The sequence below is a fragment of the Bactrocera dorsalis genome, chromosome 1 (assembly GCF_023373825.1).
Source record: "Bactrocera dorsalis isolate Fly_Bdor chromosome 1, ASM2337382v1, whole genome shotgun sequence".
NCBI classification, from domain to species: domain Eukaryota; kingdom Metazoa; phylum Arthropoda; class Insecta; order Diptera; family Tephritidae; genus Bactrocera; species Bactrocera dorsalis.
In genome coordinates this window covers 41365163-41386650 of record NC_064303.1, presented here as the reverse complement: position 1 = coordinate 41386650, position 21488 = coordinate 41365163, and the positions used below count along the sequence as shown (strand labels likewise).

General features: G+C 37.8%; 1 protein-coding gene across 1 annotated transcript; it reads left to right on the top strand.

Annotated features, from left to right (window-relative positions):
* Window positions 1-10801, top strand: LOC125780373 (uncharacterized). The gene is made up of 2 exons (XM_049462669.1): window positions 1-4609; window positions 8266-10801. The coding sequence occupies exon 1, from the start codon at window positions 216-218 to the stop codon at window positions 1617-1619; it is 1404 nt and encodes a 467-aa protein (XP_049318626.1). The 5' UTR covers window positions 1-215; the 3' UTR covers window positions 1620-4609; window positions 8266-10801.
* The last annotated feature ends 10687 nt before the right edge of the window (window positions 10802-21488 follow it).

The following is a 21488-nucleotide window of genomic DNA, read 5'->3' as shown; positions in this document are numbered from 1 at the left end:
GGACCCGCCACGTAAAAAAACACCCCCAATGAAAAAGCAAGCACAGCCTCGGATGAGAGACCCCCCCTTTTGATGACGACCATGGCAAACGAAATAAGGACTATGATTTGAGGGCATGCACCTGGAATGTCCGGTCCCTTAATTGGGAAGGTGCCACTGCTCAGCTGGTAGATGTCCTCGTAAAGATAAAGGCTGACATCACCGCCGTTCAAGAAATGCGATGGACGGGACAAAGACAGAGACGAGTAGGTCCTTGTGACATTTACTACAGTGGCCATATAAAGGAGCGCAAGTTTGGTGTTGGATTCGTGGTGGGAGAGAGACTCCGTCGCCGAGTACTATCATTCACTCCGGAGAATGAACGTCTAGCCACAATCCGCATCAAAGCGAGGTTCTTCAACATATCGCTTATTTGCGCCCACGCCCCGACGGAAGAGAAGGACGATGTGACCAAAGATGCTTTTTATGAGTGCTTGGAGCGCACTTATGAGAGATGCCCCCGCCACGATGTCAAAATCGTGCTTGGCGACTTCAACGCCAGGGTGGGTAAAGAAGGTATCTTTGGCACTACGGTCGGTAAATTCAGCCTCCACGACGAAACATCCCCAAATGGGTTGAGGCTGATCGACTTCGCCGGGGCCCGAAATATGGTTATCTGTAGTACTAGATTCCAGCATAAGAAGATACATCAAGCTACCTGGCTGTCTCCGGATCGAAAAACCACCAACCAGATCGATCATGTTGTGACAGACGGAAGACACGTCTCCAGTGTTTTAGATGTGCGTGCGCTCCGAGGTCCTAACATCGACTCGGACCACTATCTTGTTGCAGCCAAGATTCGCACCCGCCTCTGTGCAGCAAAAAACGCACGCCAACAAACACAAGGAAGGTTCGACGTCGAGAAGCTGCAATCACAACAGACAGCCGAACGATTTTCTACTCGGCTTGCACTCCTGCTCTCTGAGAGCACTCGTCAACAACTCGGTATAAGGGAACTGTGGGACGGCATTTCAAACTCCTTACGTACAGCTGCAACCGAAACCATTGGTTTTCGGAAAGTGCAAAATAACAGCTGGTACGACGAGGAGTGCCGTGTCGCAGCGGAGAGAAAACAGGCTGCCTACCTCGCAACGTTACGATCGACCACAACACGTGCGGGATGGGATAGATACCGAGAGTTGAAGAGGGAAGCGAGACGCATTTGCAGACAGAAGAAGAAAGAGGCCGAAATGCGTGAGTACGAACAGTTTGATAAGCTGGCCGACAGGGGTAATGCTCGAAAATTCTACGAAAAAATGCGGCGACTTACAGAAGGTTTCAAGACCGGAGCATACTCCTGTAGAACCCCCAAAGGTGATCTAGCCACCGATGCCCAGAGCATACTTAGATTATGGAGGGAACACTTCTCCAGCCTGCTGAATGGCAGTGAACACATAGCACCAGGAGAAGGCGAACCCGATTCCCCAATCGATGACGATGGAGCAGACGTTCCATTGCCCGGCCATGACGAAGTTCGAATAGCAGTTGCCCGCCTGAAGAACAAGCGAGCTATTCAAACACGGCGGCGAAGAACTGATAAGGAGCATGCATCAGCTTCTTTGCAAAATATGGTCGGATGAGAGCATGCCCAACGATTGGAATTTAAGTGTGCTATGCCCAATCCATAAAAAAGGAGACCCCACAATCTGCGCCAACTACCGTGGGATTAGCCTCCTCAACATCGCATATAAGGTTCTGTCGAGCGTATTGTGTGAAAGATTAAAGCCCACTGTCAACAAGCTGATTGGACCTTATCAGTGTGGCTTCAGACCTGGTAAATCAACAACCGACCAGATATTCACCATGCGCCAAATCTTGGAAAAGACCCGTGAAAGGAGAATCGACACTCACCACCTATTCGTCGATTTCAAAGCTGCTTTCGACAGCACGAAAAGGAGCTGACTTTATGCCGCGATGTCTGAATTTGGTATCCCCGCAAAACTGATACGGCTGTGTAAACTGACGTTGAGCGGCACCAAAAGCTCCGTCAGGATCGGGAAGAACCTCTCCGAGCCGTTCGATACCAAACGAGGTTTCAGACAAGGCGACTCCCTATCGTGCGACTTTTTCAATCTGCTGCTGAAGAAAATAGTTCGAGCTGCAGAACTTAATCGAGCAGGTACAATCTTCTATAAGAGTGTACAGCTGCTGGCGTATGCCGATGATATTGATATCATCGGTCTCAACACCCGCGCCGTTAGTTCTGCTTTCTCCAGACTGAACAAGGAAGCAACGCAAATGGGTCTGGCAGTGAACGAGGGCAAGACGAAATATCTCCTGTCATCAAACAAACAGTCGTCGCACTCGCGACTTGGCACTCACGTCACTGTTGACAGTCATGACTTTGAAGTTGTAGATAATTTCGTCTATTTAGGAACCAGCATTGACCAACCAACAATGTCAGCCTAGAAATCCAACGCAGGATTACTCTTGCCAACAGGTGCTACTTCGGACTGAGTAGGCAATTGAAAAGTAAAGTCCTCTCTCGACGAACAAAAACCAAACTCTATAAGTCGCTCATAATTCCCGTCCTGCTATATGGTGCAGAGGCTTGGACGATGACAACAACCGATGAGTCGACGTTGCGAGTTTTCGAGAGAAAAGTTCTGCGGAAGATTTATGGTCCTTTGCGCGTTGGCCACGGCGAATACCGCAACCGATGGAACGATGAGCTGTACGAGATATACGACGACATTGACATAGTCCAGCGAATTAAAAGACAGCGGCTACGCTGGCTAGGTCATGTTGTCCGGATGGATGAAAACACTCCAGCTCTGAAAGTATTCGACGCAGTACCCGCCGCGGGAAGCAGAGGAAGAGGAAGACCTCCACTCCGTTGGAAGGACCAAGTGGAGAAGGACCTGGCCTCGCTTGGAATATCCAATTGGCGCCACGTAGCGAAGAGAAGAAACGATTGGCGCGCTGTTGTTGACTCGGCTATAATCGCGTAAGCGGTGTCTACGCCAGTGAAGAAGAAGAAGAAGAAATACTTACGCTTAGTCTGATGTGGGGTAAAATAATTTCTAATAAAAAAATACGTAACCTCAGACGAGTGGTAATTTTGACACCAGCACTGGTATATGTCCGCTTATATAACACGCACGACTGTCCAAACACAATTGAATAATAATAACAGAATAATGAGAAGATACCAGGAGAATGAAATTGATAGCGCTCAACTGAAGAGAGTAAGAGAGAAAACAAACCACAAGGTGTAAAGTTTACCACCACCTCAGTAGTTAAAGGTTAAAAAAAAAATATATAAAATAAATAAAATATAAGCAAGTTAGATGCGGATATGCGGATTTTGTAATAAAATCCGAGATATAGAAAATATTTTACTTGAAAAACTGTATACGAAAGATTAAAACGAATATTGTAATAAAATTCGTTTAACAAACAAGTTATTAAAATTGTACACGGAAATTGTAAACGCGGATATTGCGATCGAATTGAATAACATAAAAGTTATCAGAATTGTATGCGGAAAAAGCGAATATTGTAACGCAAGCTAAAAGGAAATATTATTATTGAAACTAAGATTTTTAGAATAAATGCATCAGCAGTGCATTGGAACGAGCTGCAGAAATTAATCTACGCAAAACAACTATTGAAGGGTGCGGCAAAGATTCTTATAAGAAGCCAAAGAGGAATAAGCAGTTGGAGTTCACTAAAACTAGCGCTGCGGCAGGAATTTGGTATAGCATTATCATCGATTGAAGTACACCGTACTTTACGTAGTCGTCGGAAGCGACATGGGGAAGATCTTCGAGAATATTTATACGTTTTAATGGAGTTGGGGAAACCGATAGAGCTACATGACTCAAGCCTAATAGAATATTTCATCGAAGGCATACCGGACTCAAGGTCGAACAAAACTAACCTATACCAGGCGAAAACTATACAGGATTTGAAGGAGCAGATCAAGGTATACGAGATAGAACATAGAAACAGTTCAAAAATGCGACATGTAGAGGCGTTGAGTAGGCTATCTTGTCTCATTATAGAAGATTCCCTAATCCACCGGCTGAAGCAAGCACAGGAAGAGAACGATTGGGTACGAGCTGTGTTGAAAGTTCTAGAGAAGAGCGACTACGAAGACTTTTATATCAAACATGGAGTACTGTATAAGGATTCAACAAGAGAACTCTTGGTAGTTCCATCAGTTATGGAAAACGAAATCATCAACATGGCACATAGGCAAGGGCACTTTTCCATCAAAAAAACGGAAGAAGCAGTAGAAAAAACATTTTATATACCAAATTTAAATAGGAAGGCGACAAAGGTTGTAGGAAGTTGCGTGGAGTGTATCATCAACGATACGAAGTCAGGAAAGAAAGAAGGTTTCCTAAATCCCATTAGTAAAGAACACTACATCTCGATCACGTTGGGCCGCTGGAGTCGACAAAAAAGGCATGTAACTACATCCTTGTGATGGTAGACGCATTCTCCAAGTTCGTTTGGCTACATCCAACTAAGAACACAGGAGCTGATACAGTCGTCGAATGCTTAAAGAGCAGCCGTTTTCGGAAATCCAAGGCGTGTCATAACAGACAGGCGCGGCCTTTAGGTCGAATTTGTTTAAACAGTACTGCGAGGCTGAGGAAATCCAGCATTTATTAATAGCTACGGGAGTGCCACGAGCAAACGGGCAAGTAGAGCGCATACATCAGATTATTATTCCGATGATAGGTAAGTTGGGAAACGAGAGTTCGGGATACTGATAGAAGCACGTGGATCGTGGGCAGCTAATAATCAACAGCATGCCGCCAAGAAGCACCAGACAATCACCTTTTAGAATTATGACTGGACTTGAGATGCGATTGAAAGGAATACCACATTTACTCGAACTGCTGGAGGAATCAGCCATCGAAGAGCTCGATGCAGAACGCGAGGTAATTCGTCAGGAGACACGACACAATATTGCTAGGATTCAGCAAGAAAATAGGAGAACATTCAACAAAAGGCGAAGAGTAGAGGTCGACTATAATAAAAACGAGCTAGTAGCCATCAAGCGAACGCAGTGTGGAGCAGGATTGAGACTTAAAGCAAAATTCTTCGGGCTATATAGAATTGATAAGGAGATGGCACGCGGAAGATATGAAGTCGAGAAACCGTTCAAACAAGATCCTGCTGGTCTGTTTTTATTGGGCAGAAATTCGGGGGGTACTTCCCTTTTATTTTTCTTTAATGTACCCAGGTAAGTAAGCTGTCTTTTTTTTAATTCTTCTATAACCTGTATTGAAGAAAACCAATTATCAGCAGTAATATTTCTATTACTTCCTTCTATAATTTTAGTTAGCCTTAATACGGCTTGTGTTGGTGCTAATAGCCTTCTTTCTTCAGTTGTGAGACCATTTCCATCTGAATTTTTGCCATGGTATATATAAGCATTTGCAGGGTATTGTATGCGAGCATCTGTTAACGCCATTATCTTAATGCCGTATTTTGCAGGCTTTTTTGGCATATACATTTTAAATCTGCACCTACCGCGAAACGGCACTAACATTTTGTCAATGCAACCATGGGTACCAATTGTATAATTTTTTTGACAGTTTTCTATAAACTTATTGAACAGTTCTGAAACGGTAGCCAATGGATCCCTCAATAATCGTTCCTTTCTGTCTGTGAAGTCATCGAATCTTAAGCAACTAAGGATGCATAGGAATCGTTCGTCCGACATTGTGGACCTGAAAATTGGTCTGAACAGGTTCCATTTGTTGCAAAGATAAGTCTAGTGTCTTCGTGATTTGATTTGAAAACGGACGAATATATAAGAATACCGATAAATGCTCGCAACTCAATAACATCCAGACATTTCGCTCCAGTTCTTTGAGACTTATCGAATTTTGCCTTTAGTTTGGTATTTGTGTGCTCAAGAATTAGGTTCTCTATATTTCTATCGAAAAATCTTGACCAAATTCCAGTTATTCCATCATCAGGATTCTGCTGCAAAGCTTTTGGCAAGCGCACGATGTTATGTAGTGGAGTTTTACTGCACCGTGATGGTTCTTTTGCTGACCACTTATACCCATTTTTTCCATAAAAATATTTTGTCATTGACTCAATTGCGTCTTCTCCATTTCCTTGTTCATTACTATTGTCAATTTCTTGAGTAACATATTCAACGGAAACATCACATTCACTGGCTTCATGATCGTCAATGCTCATTATATCATCTGTATCACTATCTCGAAGGCAAAAATCAGGATCAGCAATTTCATCATCAACGTCACTGAATTCGTCATCGTCTTCCAGCAATCTGGCTATCGCTAAGTCATTTAATTTGCTTGAATTTGACATAACCTAATAAAATGAATTGCAATAAATTGTAGGAGTAGTCAAAATGATTCCATGAAAAACTAACGCCAAGCCTGGGAAGTGGTATTTTTATTTACACTAAATACTTACGCTTAGTCTGATGTGGGGTAAAATAATTTCTAATAAAAAAATACGTAACCTCAGACGTAATTTTGACACCAGCACTGGTATATGTCCGCTTATATAACACGCACGACTGTCCAAACACAATTGAATAATAATAACAGAATAATGAGAAGATACCAGGAGAATGAAATTGATAGCGCTCAACTGAAGAGAGTAAGAGAGAAAACAAACTACAAGGTGTAAAGTTTACCACCACCTCAGTAGTTAAAGGTTAAAAAAAAAAATATATAAAATAAATAAAATATAAGCAAGTTAAATGCGGATATGCGGATTTTGTAATAAAATCCGAGATATAGAAAATATTTTACTTGAAAAACTGTATACGAAAGATTAAAACGAATATTGTAATAAAATTCGTTTAACAAACAAGTTATTAAAATTGTACACGGAAATTGTAAACGCGGATATTGCGATCGAATTGAATAACATAAAAGTTATCAGAATTGTATGCGGAAAAGTCGAATATTGTAACGCAAGCTAAAAGGAAATATTATTATTGAAACTAAGATTTTTAGAATACTATCGATTTTTTGTACAACATTGTAAATTATGAACCGCAACGAAATTTTTGAGCTGACTGTTGACGGTTTGAAGGAAAGGTTAGGCGATTTAGGGCTATCGACTATTGGACGGAAAGCGACATTACAAGAGCTTAGAGTCGAATACCACAACTTTACTCTCCGAGATGTTGGGGACTCAATGACTTCGTTTAAAGGAACAGGTCGTCCAAGTTTCGAACAATGGCTTGAGGATTTTGAGGTAAATGCATCAGCAGTGCATTGGAACGAGCTGCAGAAATTAATCTACGCAAAACAACTATTGAAGGGTGCGGCAAAGATTCTTATAAGAAGCCAAAGAGGAATAAACAGTTGGAGTTCACTAAAACTAGCGCTGCGGCAGGAATTTGGTATAGCATTATCATCGATTGAAGTACACCGTACTTTACGTAGTCGTCGGAAGCGACATGGGGAAGATCTTCGAGAATATTTATACGTTTTAATGGAGTTGGGGAAACCGATAGAGCTACATGACTCAAGCCTAATAGAATATTTCATCGAAGGCATACCGGACTCAAGGTCGAACAAAACTAACCTATACCAGGCGAAAACTATACAGGATTTGAAGGAGCAGATCAAGGTATACGAGATAGAACATAGAAACAGTTCAAAAATGCGACATGTAGAGGCGTTGAGTAGGGTATCTTGTCTCATTATAGAAGATTCCCTAATCCACCGGCTGAAGCAAGCACAGGAAGAGAACGATTGGGTACGAGCTGTGTTGAAAGTTCTAGAGAAGAGCGACTACGAAGACTTTTATATCAAACATGGAGTACTGTATAAGGATTCCACAAGAGAACTCTTGGTAGTTCCATCAGTTATGGAAAACGAAATCATCAACATGGCACATAGGCAAGGGCACTTTTCCATCAAAAAAACGGAAGAAGCAGTAGAAAAAACATTTTATATACCAAATTTAAATAGGAAGGCGACAAAGGTTGTAGGAAGTTGCGTGGAGTGTATCATCAACGATACGAAGTCAGGAAAGAAAGAAGGTTTCCTAAATCCCATTAGTAAAGAACACTACATCTCGATCACGTTGGGCCGCTGGAGTCGACAAACAAGGCATGTAACTACATCCTTGTGATGGTAGACGCATTCTCCAAGTTCGTTTGGCTACATCCAACTAAGAACACAGGAGCTGATACAGTCGTCGAATGCTTAAAGAGCAGCCGTTTTCGGAAATCCAAGGCGTGTCATAACAGACAGGCGCGGTCTTTAGGTCGAATTTGTTTAAACAGTACTGCGAGGATGAGGAAATCCAGCATTTATTAATAGCTACGGGAGTGCCACGAGCAAACGGGCAAGTAGAGCGCATACATCAGATTATTATTCCGATGATAGGTAAGTTGGGAAACGAGAGTTCGGGATACTGATAGAAGCACGTGGATCGTGGGCAGCTAATAATCAACAGCATGCCGCCAAGAAGCACCAGACAATCACCTTTTAGAATTATGACTGGACTTGAGATGCGATTGAAAGGAATACCACATTTACTCGAACTGCTGGAGGAATCAGCCATCGAAGAGCTCGATGCAGAACGCGAGGTAATTCGTCAGGAGACACGACACAATATTGCTAGGATTCAGCAAGAAAATAGGAGAACATTCAACAAAAGGCGAAGTGTAGAGGTCGACTATAATAAAAACGAGCTAGTAGCCATCAAGCGAACGCAGTGTGGAGCAGGATTGAGACTTAAAGCAAAATTCTTCGGGCTATATAGAATTGATAAGGAGATGGCACGCGGAAGATATGAAGTCGAGAAGATCGGTGATCATGAAGGACCAAGACGCACGATAACAATTGCTGAATTTATTTCGGAGCCGAATGAACAGTCAAGATAGCCGAATGTAGGACTGTGTAAACGGACAATAAGACTGAAACAGAAATGCAACACTGTGTAGAGAACAGATGTGACAGCAGCGAACGGACTGGAATGACAATATTATTAAAATTACAAAAGAAAACGGCTATTTTTAAAATCAAATCCGACATATATGTATTTTTTATAATATAAGAAAAATGTCAGGAATGTTTCTAACGACTCCGAAAGTTTTTTGTTAGGTGAGTGGTGTAATTGTTTTTTAAATCACAGCGGCGTAATTCCATGTCATTAATCGAAAAGTGCTATTTACACTATTTTGGGTTTCGTGTAAGGAATGAAGAATAATCTTGGTTTCAACATAAATGTTGTGTAATGTGTGTGAGACAACTAAATCTAAACACACTACCCAGTATCCAAACTTGTCTTCGTCCAACAGACCCATCCTACGTAGTGTCGAACTCCCTGTTCCAAAGCCCCTAAATCAATCTGAAAATCAGGATTCTATTCTGGAACTTGTTCTAAGTCACCACGATGAACTATCTGAAGAAAGCGACCTGTGTTCGAAAGAATCACACTTATTGACACAAAGTGATTTAAACGATTTAGTATGTAATTTTGATTTACCTAAAAAACACAATTTTATATCAATCCTTAAGACGAAAAATTACAAAGACTTAATAACTGAACTTATAATGTCGTAAAAGGGTTAAACCACGTCAAGTGGACCTCGAACATTTCGCTAAATCACCGATTTTGAAAATTAGCACATCATTAGTTGAGGGATCAGACATGATATAAATATTTCGTTAAAATTCAGTTTTTTTTAATGTTATTGAAGGTTGAATTTTAGAACACGACAAATTTGTAAAATTATCTTCTCATAAACTTCTGCAAATAAATCGATGAAATATTGTGTACACAAAAAAAATGTTCGTACTATATTATAAATGTTTTTACGGTCGAAAGGTCTGACAGTTAGCGTACATATGTAAATACATTTATCATTCATGTCGTATGAAGATGTATAGATATTAAAATATTCACCAAAGAGCATCTATTTATATTTGAAATATATATTAGGGCGGGTCGAATTTTTTTCGCATAAAGCGGCTAGCAAAAGCGAAAACTACAGAAAATTCTAAGAAAGTTTTCCCAAGAAACCATGGGTCTAAAATTAATTCCCAGTTTGCGCAGAGCGACTTTAGATTTTGAGGTCATACTTATTAAATTGTACTCAAAAACCTATAGTTTTGAAAATAACAGGATGCCATGCAATTAATGCAATAATAGCAGGCTTTTGTAACTTATTCGTTTTTTCACGTGGCTGAGCTAAAAACAACACAAAAAAGCAATCGTACGGTACTCTTACCACACAAGTGGTCTGCGTTGAATAAACAATAGTGTATTCTAAATAGTTTTTTCAAGTTTTAAATAGTTTTCGATTAATAAATTATAATGGAAACGTCTGCAATGTCAGTTGATTCCACCAATTCAGAAATTGATACAATTTCAATGAACTCCGGGTCTTGTGTTCTTCCCAGTCTGAATATTGGCTTGCCAAGAAATTTAAGTGATCTAAATCTACCAAGTAATCGTGACGTATTAAATTACTATTTATTTTTACGCGTCTACAAAAAAAAGCAATCGTACGGTAATCTTAACACACAAGTGGCAAAAAAGTTTGGAAAATTTGGAATAAACTAAACATTCGGTTAACCCTTTCAGCCCCAAAGGACTTTTTAAACGATGTCAAACATATATAGAAGTTGCTTATAAGCAACTTTGGGGCTAAAAGGGTTAATCATGATCATGAAGTTGATCTATAGGATGTGTATTTTAAAGAAGTTTTTGTGTATTTAACTTTTTAAACGATGTCAAACATATATAGAAGTTGCTTATAAGCAACTTCGGGGCTGAAAGGGTTAACCAATGAAAAAACTGCCTCGAAAAAACTGAAAACATTGCTAAATAAATATCATAATGAAATAAAATTTAAAAGTAGACCAAGTAAGTTTTCAACGTTTCTGGAAACAATTGATCAAGTGTTTTATATTGAAAAATGTCAGAGCGCAACAATTGCCTTGCTGCTGTGGTTTAATACCCATTGAACTCCAAGAGTTTATGAATGATCAGCACAGTAAGAGGAAGCTAATCATTCCCGAATTCGAGGCGATTGCTGTTGACCAACAATCAACACTGGCGCCAACTAGTCTTGATCCAACTTTTTTTCCCTGGCTCAACAAATATGGATGTTGAATCAGAGGTGATGTTTGCTATGCCAACTGCAAAAGAGTCAAGTTCGTCGAAAAAAAAAAAATTGATACCAAAAGGTACGATACACCTCATTTCGCTATGACGTGTGATAGGTTTGGAATCGGTAATAGGGTTGCTTCTTTTTTGGCCACATGGATTTTCAAAGATATTGACTTTAAAGATGAAAATGGGGAACCAATAATTATGGACAAATGTAAAGTTTCACGTGAAAGAAAGAAATGTATGGCTTCTCTTCGAAGAAAGCAACGCATTGACTGTGATCTGGTAGCCTTCTCCTTTGATGGCAGAAAAAACAACACTCTGACGAGCGATGAAGAAAATGGAAGATATCATCCGAGAATAGTAAAAGAAACACATTTAGTGGTTCTTAAAGAGCCTGAGAGCATATTGTTGGATTACGTAAAAGTCGACGCCGAGGACGCTAAAACAAAACAGAGGCAATTGTGCGAATTCCTTATAGAAAAAAATATGTCCCTTGAGAGACTAATTGGAATTTGCTGTGATGGAGAAGCAACAAACACAGGATTCGAAGTCATGTTGAATAGACCATTGCAATGGTTTGTTTGTTTATTACACTTTAATGAACTTCCACTTCGTCACTTGTTCTCCGTATGTTTTAAAGAGCCTAACATGTATATTTTTATCTGAGCTAAATAAATAAAATTTTTCTGTAGGCTGTATCCGACTTTGAGGAAAATTTAGCCAGTATGAAACCGGGACAAATTGTGCACTCTCGATGGCTAACAAAGGCAAGCAGACTCTTACGTTTATACGTGACAACTAGTTCACCATCAGTGAATATAAAAATTTTTGGCAACTTACATAATGAAAGTTTACGTACCGATGTACTTTAACATTAAGTTCTACAACTCAGTTGAACACACCTCGTAGTGTTCAAGAAGTATCGCGAAAGTTTTGCTGACAGTTTTCTTCGATTGCAGGGGCGTGGTGCATCATGAGTTCTTGCCACAGGGAAGAACGGTCAATAAGGAATATTACCTGCAAGTTATGCGCAATTTGCGCTAAGCAATCCACCAGAAACGCCCGGATTTGTGGAAGAACAAAAATTGGCTTTTGCACCACGCCCCTGCTCACACATCGTTGCTTGTGCCGACTTTTTGGCCAAAAACAACACACTAGTGATGCCGCAGCCACCGTATTTACCAGATCTGGCCCCCTGTGACTTTTTCTTGTTCCCTTAACTGAAGAGGCTCATGAAAGGACGAGGTTACGCTTCTCTTGACGAGATAAAAACGGCATCGAAGGAGGAGCTGAAGAAGATAGAAAAATGATTTTTTGAAGTGCTTCGAAGATTGGAAAAACCATTGGCACAAGTGTATAATATCTCATGGGGATTACTTTGAAGGGGACAAAATAGATACTCATGAATAAATAAATAATTTTTGAAAAAACACAAAACACAACGCGATACTTTTTGAACACACCTCGTATACGGCAGTCTCTTATTTTTTAAATTTATACAGTCCACGCGATATTTACCACCAACGCCTCGAGAAATTGTTAACACTGCAATCCAAAATAATTCATACTTCTTTTATCCTGAAAATATCTTACTGGCAATGCTTTATGATAAGAGAAAAGATGTTCGCGAAAGAGCCATTAAAACGAATCTACATTATCGTGATAAAATTTGTAATCCGACTAACCTAAGGGTTATGATAAAAAGCACGCAATAAATTTTGAATGCTCAGACTACTTTGATCTGGTTGACCTAGATGATGACAGTGTTTTGTCTGAGCCTCCATTCTCAGCAAACATTCCATACGAACACTTGTTGCAGTTTATTGAGTCTGATGATCCGCCGCTTCCTGACCTAGGGACTCCATGTCATACCCAAGCAACTGAGCGTTATGTACAGCTTCTGACAACAGTTTCCCGACGCGCTATTGCAAAGAATAGAGACGATATCATGGCCGTAACTATAGAAAGTCGTACTACAACACCACGCATGGAATCCAAAAAGGACTTTAAAACCTAAAAAAACTAAAACTAGAAAATATTCCCAGTCATCAGCAAAAAAATCAATGCCTGTAACTTACATTACAAAATTATTTAATTTTTTGAAAACTTAATTACAATAATCAAATTTTATTTTCGATCCACCGTATTTTCCACAATTTTAGAATTTAAGAAAAAAAATATGGGAATATCTATATGCTGCGTACATAGAAGCACAAACTTTCGTTATAATCGAAGAAACTAAGCACAATTTTCCGGATCGCTTCTTATGAAAGTATAGGTTTTTGAGTACATTTAATAAGTATGACCTCAAACTCTAAAGTCGTTCTGCGCGAACTGGGAATTAATTTTAGACCCATGGTTTCTTGGCAAATTATTATTATTATTGTCAGTTTATTTAGTAAGTAAATTACAAAAATAAACTTAATACGTTATTAAGGTGTTAGCACAGAAAGCGCCATCGACCGGTGGTATGTTAGACGTATGATTTAATTACGTATATTTCAAACACCGTACAGAATGTTACTAAGCCTTAAGATATTCATTAAACTGTATACATTTTGTTTAATAAATATTTTAAGTAGTTCTGGGATTAGGGGTAAGTTCAGCTATTCTTGTACTTGTTTTATTTTGTGGCATTCTTCGGTTATCTGTTGTATGGACATTGTTTCCAGATTACACAGGTTGCACAAGGGCGCACTAGTTTTCTGCATTAAGTGTTGGTGTGTCAGCAGAGTGTGTCCGAGTCTCAGGAGACCTCCTTTTGCAGTTGTTGGGGAATAAGGTTGGTTTTCCTATGGTATTAAATTGCTTGTAATGGTGTGTGTAGTTTTCCCATGCTTCTAAACGTTTGTTCTGTAAATGGTGCTTAAAGAAGCGATTTATGTCGGATTTTGTTGTGGTTTGTTGTTCTTGAATTGGTGCACGTATTGCGAAACGCGCTGCTTTGTCGGCTTCTTCGTTGCCTTTGATTCCTATGTACATATATGTCCGGGAACCCACTTTATTTTTATTTTGTTTTGCAATTGGATCAGCAAATCGCGGATTTCTGCTATTGTATTGTTGCGGTGTAGAGTGTTGCATATTGCTTGAATGGTGGACAGCGAGCCTGTGCAGATGATGTGTTTGCCCTTTTGGGTTTTAAATATTTTTATGGCGGATAATATGGCTTCCGATTCCGCTGTGAATATGGAGCAATATTCCTCGAGTCTTGAGAGTCGTAGCGTTTGGTGGTTATTCTCTATTATTGCATAACTGACTCCTGTGTTTGCTTTTGCTCCGTCGGTGTAGTGAAATTTCCAGTTTTTATATTCATTTTGTATTTCCAGGAATAACTGGATGTAAACTGTTGCACTTGTATTTTCTTTTTTTTGTTGGTTAGATTTTTAATTATACTTGCTTTACTGAAACTCCACGGGGGGTTTTTGGGTGCGTATAATAGTTTTTGTTATAGTGTAATTCCTTTGTTTGTCGCGAAGTTTATGATTTTGTGGATGGCAGTTGGAGACTTGTTATTACAGGTATCCCTCGAATAACACGGTTAATTGGTTCCGTGTTATTCGAAATCGTGTTATTTGAAATTTAAAAGGTAAAACTTTATAAACGCAATCATTTTTAAATTACATATGTTCAACCACTGTCACTCTCCAAAGATTGATTTGTTTTTCCTTGAAGAGGTAGAGGATCCTTAAATTTTAATTTTTAAAAGGAATTTTCGCGGCTTCGTGTAATTCGAACCCCGTGTTATTCGAGGGTTGTCGCAATTTTTAACCGTGCTATTCGAAATTTCGTGCAACTCAAGTACCGTGCTATTCGAGGGATACCTGTAGTTTGTTTTTGTATTTTTTTGAAGTTGTAGAAGTGAGATCGTTCCATCACGTTGATTATTTTGTAATATAGCTTCGCTGTGACTTCTTCAATTCGTTGCTCTAAGCTGGGTATACCAGCTTCTGTAAGTATGTTAGTGATAGGCGTGGACGTAAATGCTTCTATGCAATAGCGAGCTGCCGCATGGTATGTTCCTTTTAGTTTGTATAGATTTGTTTTAGCAGTACGTCCGTATATAGCTGGGCCGTAATCTAACTTTGGCAAAAAAATGGCTTTAAAGGTGTTTATGAGTGTATTTATGTGGCAGTTGCTGTGAAAGCTTGCCAGACGTTTTATTAGGTTTAGCCTGCTTGTTAGATCTTTTTTCAGGTTTTCAACGTGGTTTGACCAGCTTAACTTTTTGTTGAAGGTTAGCCCTAGAATTTTTAATTTGTCGACGTAGCCGAGTTTTGTATTGTTGAGTGTTATGGTTACGGGGCTGCATGTTGTTTTTCTGCAAATGTGCAAAGCTTTGCACTTCGTGGTTGAAATTTTCGATCCACTTGTTAGGCACCAATCATTGATATCCCTGTTTAGTTAGTTGAAATTGTTGCGCAAATTTTGGTCTGATTTGTATTTCGCTGTTATGTATAGATCGTCCGCATAAATGCAGTGCTTGAAGTCTTTGTGTTGAAGTATAATTTTGTTAAGTTTTTCGAAAGCGATTTGAAATAAAACAACTTACAGTGGAGGTCCTTGTGGTATCCCGTTTTGCGCGTGTAAGTTTCGGAAATATGTCCATTGAGCAGTACTCTAAACTTTCTCTTTGTTAAGAAGGCTGTTATGTATTCTACTATCTTTTTACTTATCTTCCATTCGTGAAGTTGCATTCTAATTGTGTGTATGCCTACTCTGTCGAATGCTTTCTCGAAGTCAATGGATATCACTGAAATATGGTTACTAGTTGATAGTGCTTTGTTTGTTACATAGTCTATAAAAAGGAGTGCATCCGTGGTGCTTTTGCCATTTTTGTATGCTAATTGATTTTGTGACAATAGTTTCTTTTTATTCATTACCCAGGTGAGCCTGTTTGCTATTATTTTTTTCCATCAGTTTACTGACACATGAAATTAGTGAGATTGGTCGATATCCCAGTAGAGAATTTTTTTCTTTTTCCGGTTTTGTGAGTGGAATAATCGTTGCAAATTTCCATTCCTGTGGGATGATATTCGTGTTTAGTATTTTATTATAGAGGTTTAGAAGCCTTCGTGTCGCGACGAGTGGAAGGTTTTTTATCATTTTGTAGTTTATTTTATCGTGACCTGGGGTATTGCCTTTTAGTGCGTTTAGTGCAGTGTAAAATTCTGATAAAGTAATATCTGTTTCCATTTTTTGTACGTCATTGTTTTGTCCGTTGGTGATGTATCCTGTTGCAATGTGTGCATATTTGAGTTCAATATATTTTCTGTCGAAGTTGCTGTCACTTGCATTTGACGACCATTTTTTGGCAAAGGAGTTTGCTATGTCCTTAGGATCCGTAAAAGTATTATTAAAGTTATCTTTTATAGTCCTGATGGTGTTTGTAGGGTAATTTCCGTATAATTTATTAACATTGTGCCATAGTTCTTTCATTGATGTTCTATTGTTTATTAAGCTGGTAAATTCGAAGAATGATTTTCTTTTAGCGGCTTTGGCTTGCTTCTTAAACATTGCTTTCGCTTTTTTGTAGGCTATTCTATTTTCGCTAGTCATATTGTTTTTGAATATATACCAGAGATTTTGTTTGGTTGACCTTAGTTTAGTTAAGTGGTCGTTCCACCATTGCACTTTCTTTTTTGGGGTGTGTTGTGGGTATGTATGAGGAATAGCTTCATTTGCGGCTGCCATTATTAATTTTCTGAGTTTCGAAGCTTTCACTATTTATGTTGTTAGATATGTCATAATTTTTTATTTTAGAGTTTATCAGGTTATGATATCTTGTCCAATCTGGGCCCTATTCCACAAAACAACTTATCAACTTTTCACTTTGTACTTTGCAAATTTTTCGTCAAGTTTTCTGTTCCACAGATCTATGAAATTTGTTAAGTGATAAGTTGAAATTGATAAGTGTAATTTGCAAAGTCTTTGCAATTTTTATGTTCTCTTTGTAATTTCTGTTCCACATACGTTTTCTTGTGCAAAGTGCAAAGCTTATATTGTATTGAAAAGTGTAATTCGCAAAGACTTTGCATATAATTATGCTGTTCCGTTCCACAAAAACTGTAAACTCTATTTTTGCAAAGCAAAATTTGATAAGTTTGTCAAAAATTTGCAAGGTAAATGATCGCTTTGCAAATTCATATCTGTGCCGTTTTACCATAACATCTTAAGTCTTAAAATTGAGTTTTGAGATATTGGCGATTTCCTCTAAAATCTATTGTGTTGAAATTTAATGAGTTATTTTTAATCAAGGAAAAAGTAAAACTATTTCTTAAAACATTATGTGCCGATTTTGAAAAAAATTTTAGTAAGAAGTATGTTTTATTCGTTGTTTTGTACATAAGATATTTTAAAAAACGAAAAGTTAAGAAAAATCAAATCTTAATTTGACTTAAGATATTTTGTCAAAATGAATACTTCAGTTGGATAATACTTAAGTTGACATAAGAGCTTTTGCTAAAACTGAAACAAATAACTCATTGGATATAAGACTTTTATATTTGTTTATTTTTAAAACAAAAAATTTATTCATAACAAAAATATACAGCTTCATGTATTGTTTCTTAAATCATATTAATAAGTTCAACTCATAGTATAAAAAATCTGGTTTCAAAGCAAATTAAAGCATTAATTATTCATTAGTTTCATCAGATTCTGTAAGATCTGGATGACAATCTAAGTGCTCTTCTGTTGCTAAGTTTATATAAAATGGCTTATACACTTCATCCACAATAGGTAACATATCTAAAAGATCTTGTTTCTTTTTTGTGCCAATTTTTATTGGTGCGTCGTAGCATATTTTTAAATCTGTCATTCTCACGCAGTTTATTCCTCGTTTAGATATGTTTATCAATTTAAAAGGTTCTTCTTCATTTAAGGATTTTTTAAAATAAACATTTCCAGTTTCTTTGGTATATCTTAGCCATTTAATGTCGATCAAGCTATACTTTTCACCACTGTCATCTACTTTTCTCCATGTAAATAAATTCTTTGATGCATGTGCAAAGTCATATATGTTCGACTGTGCCATTTCATTAACAACAAATTTTTTTGTTACGCCAATTGTTCTGATAAACTGGTACCAATCACGGGGATGGTGAATTTTGGTTGAAGTTAGTTTTTTTCCTTTTTTCTATCAAAGCATGGTCGCTATCACACTCCATGTGAGTATGACCAGGGACCAAGAATGTATGATCTATAATGTCTACATTATTTTTAAATTGCATAAAAATTGCAAACATAGTTGCAATGAATGAATTTTTATTTTGTCCTGGACATGAATCACTGTATAAAACAACGTGCTTTGCATTCGTATTTAATGTTAATAAATAATCAAACACGCACGATGCTATTTCATTACCCCCTCTTTTTGCTATTGCTTCATGCCACATGTAGCATGAGGCCTGATTACTCGCACAATCATGCATAGTAAGATTAAAAGTCCACAAAGGCCTTTTGTAAAAAGAAAGTGAGGTTCTTAATAATGGTGTAGGAAGACACTGCTGTAGGTCAAAACACAACACTTTAAGTGTAGCATCAGCTAAAGCTCTCTGCTTATCATTTTGTTTAGCATCGTAAGCTTTTTCTGCTAAATTTACATGTTTAGATTGCTCTAGTTGTAAAGAGTCCAATTCTTCGGGCTTAGCAACTTGTATTTTGCATTGGAGCAAATCACACTTATGACAAGTGTCAATTTTAGGTTTTTTAAATTTCAAGTTGAGTGTGCTAAACAATTGCGAAAATTTTGAAATTGAAACGGAATAAGCGTATTTTTCACAATAGAGACGATGCAATTCATTCACAGATAAATCACTTGGCAAATAAAGTTTTGATGTATCCCTTCGAGTATAATGCGACTCATACGATGGGAAGCTTTTAATAAAATCTAAAATTTCATTCTCTTTTGCGATAGAAAGTTTTTTAGTGCATTTATGTTTTCCACGTCCATCGCCGATTACACGCCCATCAAGTTTTGCACTCACAACCGTTTTTATAGATTGTTCTGTCTCGGATAATGTGAATGTAAAGCATTTTTTGCATACTGCGATTTTATTACTACCAACTTCCAGGAAATAATTGTTTGTATAAGGTCGTATCCTTGGTTTTAATTCATGTTTAGCTTTTTTTACTGTTTTTGTTTCTTCAACTTCAATTAAGCCACCAAGAAATGTTTTGCGTAAATTGTATGAGCCTAGTTCCCAGTACTGTGTGTGTATATATTGCTGTTCTTCAAAAGTGATTCTATCTGCGCATTTCTTTCTGCACGGTTCCAACCTGCGCACTGCACGTGCCTGAACAACCTTACCAGCGCTTGAGGTGTAACTGTGCCCTTTATTCCTGGAATCTTTTGCCTCTTTCTTTGAATATTTTTTTTGTTTCCACTTTATTTGCAACACTTATAGAGTTTTCCTAATATTAAGTTTTTATTAAAATCACTTTATAAATGCAATCACTATAAAACTTACATCATTATTTTCGGAACTGGAACTTGCTGCAGTACATCCACTTATATTAAAATTTGGATCAATAATGGAATCATCACTATCGAAATCTACATTGCTTATAACGGGTGATTTTTTTGAGGTTAGGATTTTCATGCATTAGTATTTGACAGATCACGTGGGATTTCAGACATGGTGTCAAAGAGAAAGATGCTCAGTATGCTTTGACATTTCATCATGAATAGACTTACTAACGAGCAACGCTTGCAAATCATTGAATTTTATTACCAAAATCAGTGTTCGGTTCGAAATGTGTTTCGCGCTTTAATTTTGTTCAGCGATGAGGCTCATTTCTGGTTGAATGGCTACGTAAATAAGCAAAATTGCCGCATTTGGGGTGAAGAGCAACCAGAAGCCGTTCAAGAACTGCCCATGCATCCCGAAAAATGCACTGTTTGGTGTGGTTTGTACGCTGGTGGAATCATTGGACCGTATTTTTTCAAAGATGCTGTTGGACGCAACGTTACGGTGAATGGCGATCGCTATCGTTCGATGCTAACAAACTTTTTGTTGCCAAAAATGGAAGAACTGAACTTGGTTGACATGTGGTTTCAACAAGATGGCGCTACATGCCACACAGCTCGCGATTCTATGGCCATTTTGAGGGAAAACTTCGGACAACAATTCATCTCAAGAAATGGACCCGTAAGTTGGCCACCAAGATCATGCGATTTAACGCCTTTAGACTATTTTTTGTGGGGCTACGTCAAGTCTAAAGTCTACAGAAATAAGCCAGTAACTATTCCAGCTTTGGAAGACAACATTTCCGAAGAAATTCGGGCTATTCCGGCCGAAATGCTCGAAAAAGTTGCCCAAAATTGGACTTTCCGAATGGACCACCTAAGACGCAGCCGCGGTCAACATTTAAATGAAATTATCTTCAAAAAGTAAATGTCATGAACCAATCTAACGTTTCAAATAAAGAACCGATGAGATTTTGCAAATTTTATGCGTTTTTTTTTTAAAAAAAGTTATCAAGCTCTTAAAAAATCACCCTATATTATTCAATAAATCACTTTCCATTTTTGAAGTTATTAGCACAACGACTTCTTTTCAACTGATCGCTTATGTGCGCAATAATGCGTTGTGAGCACGCATCCAAACAAACTTATGTTGAGTTAAAATGCCGTTATGTTCGAACCGAATTATTGCATAACATTTTAAGTAGACTTAAGATGTTTTGCAAAATGTAAAAAGTTCTCTCTTTGAATATTCGAGTTTTTTCAAAACAACTTATGTCCATTTAAGTGAAGAAATTATAAGAATATAAGTTTAACATATTAGCGTAAGAGGACATAAGATGTTTTATAGAATACATATTTTAAATTTTTTTTTAATATTAATAGAGCTTAAGTTGACATAAGTTTAAATGAAGAAACCTTTAACAACCAATAAAGCATCTCATAAAATTTAAGTTTACTTAAGATGTTTTAATGTATGTAATATTTTCAAAAATAAAGATAAGAAAAATACAAAAGGCGATAACTTTCTTTAAAATTGGAATTTTTTAAATCGGATTGGACACAAATATGAACTATGAATAGGAGAACTAGAATATGACCTTTACTCGATTTTGACTTAAGTCGACTTAAGATGTTATGGTAAAACGACACAGATATTATCATAACTAGTCAAGCTTTCAAAATGTTAAGACGTGAGTTTTTGGTCGACAATAGTGAAGACGCGGTTAAAGCTAGAAATTATAGAGACCGAATTAATTTTTCGGGACTACAAAATTTCAATTTTAAAGAGTGCTTCCGTTTAAATCCAATCCAGGTGGATTTTCTTTTAAATAATGTTGGACAAAAATTAGAGCACAATACATAGCGCAGTCATGCTTTGTCGGCTGAAAATCAACTG

Coding starts and splice junctions, on each gene's coding strand:
- LOC125780373 (XM_049462669.1), top strand. CDS start 216: ATGCGATGGACGGGACAAAGACAGAGACGAGTAGGTCCTTGTGACATT.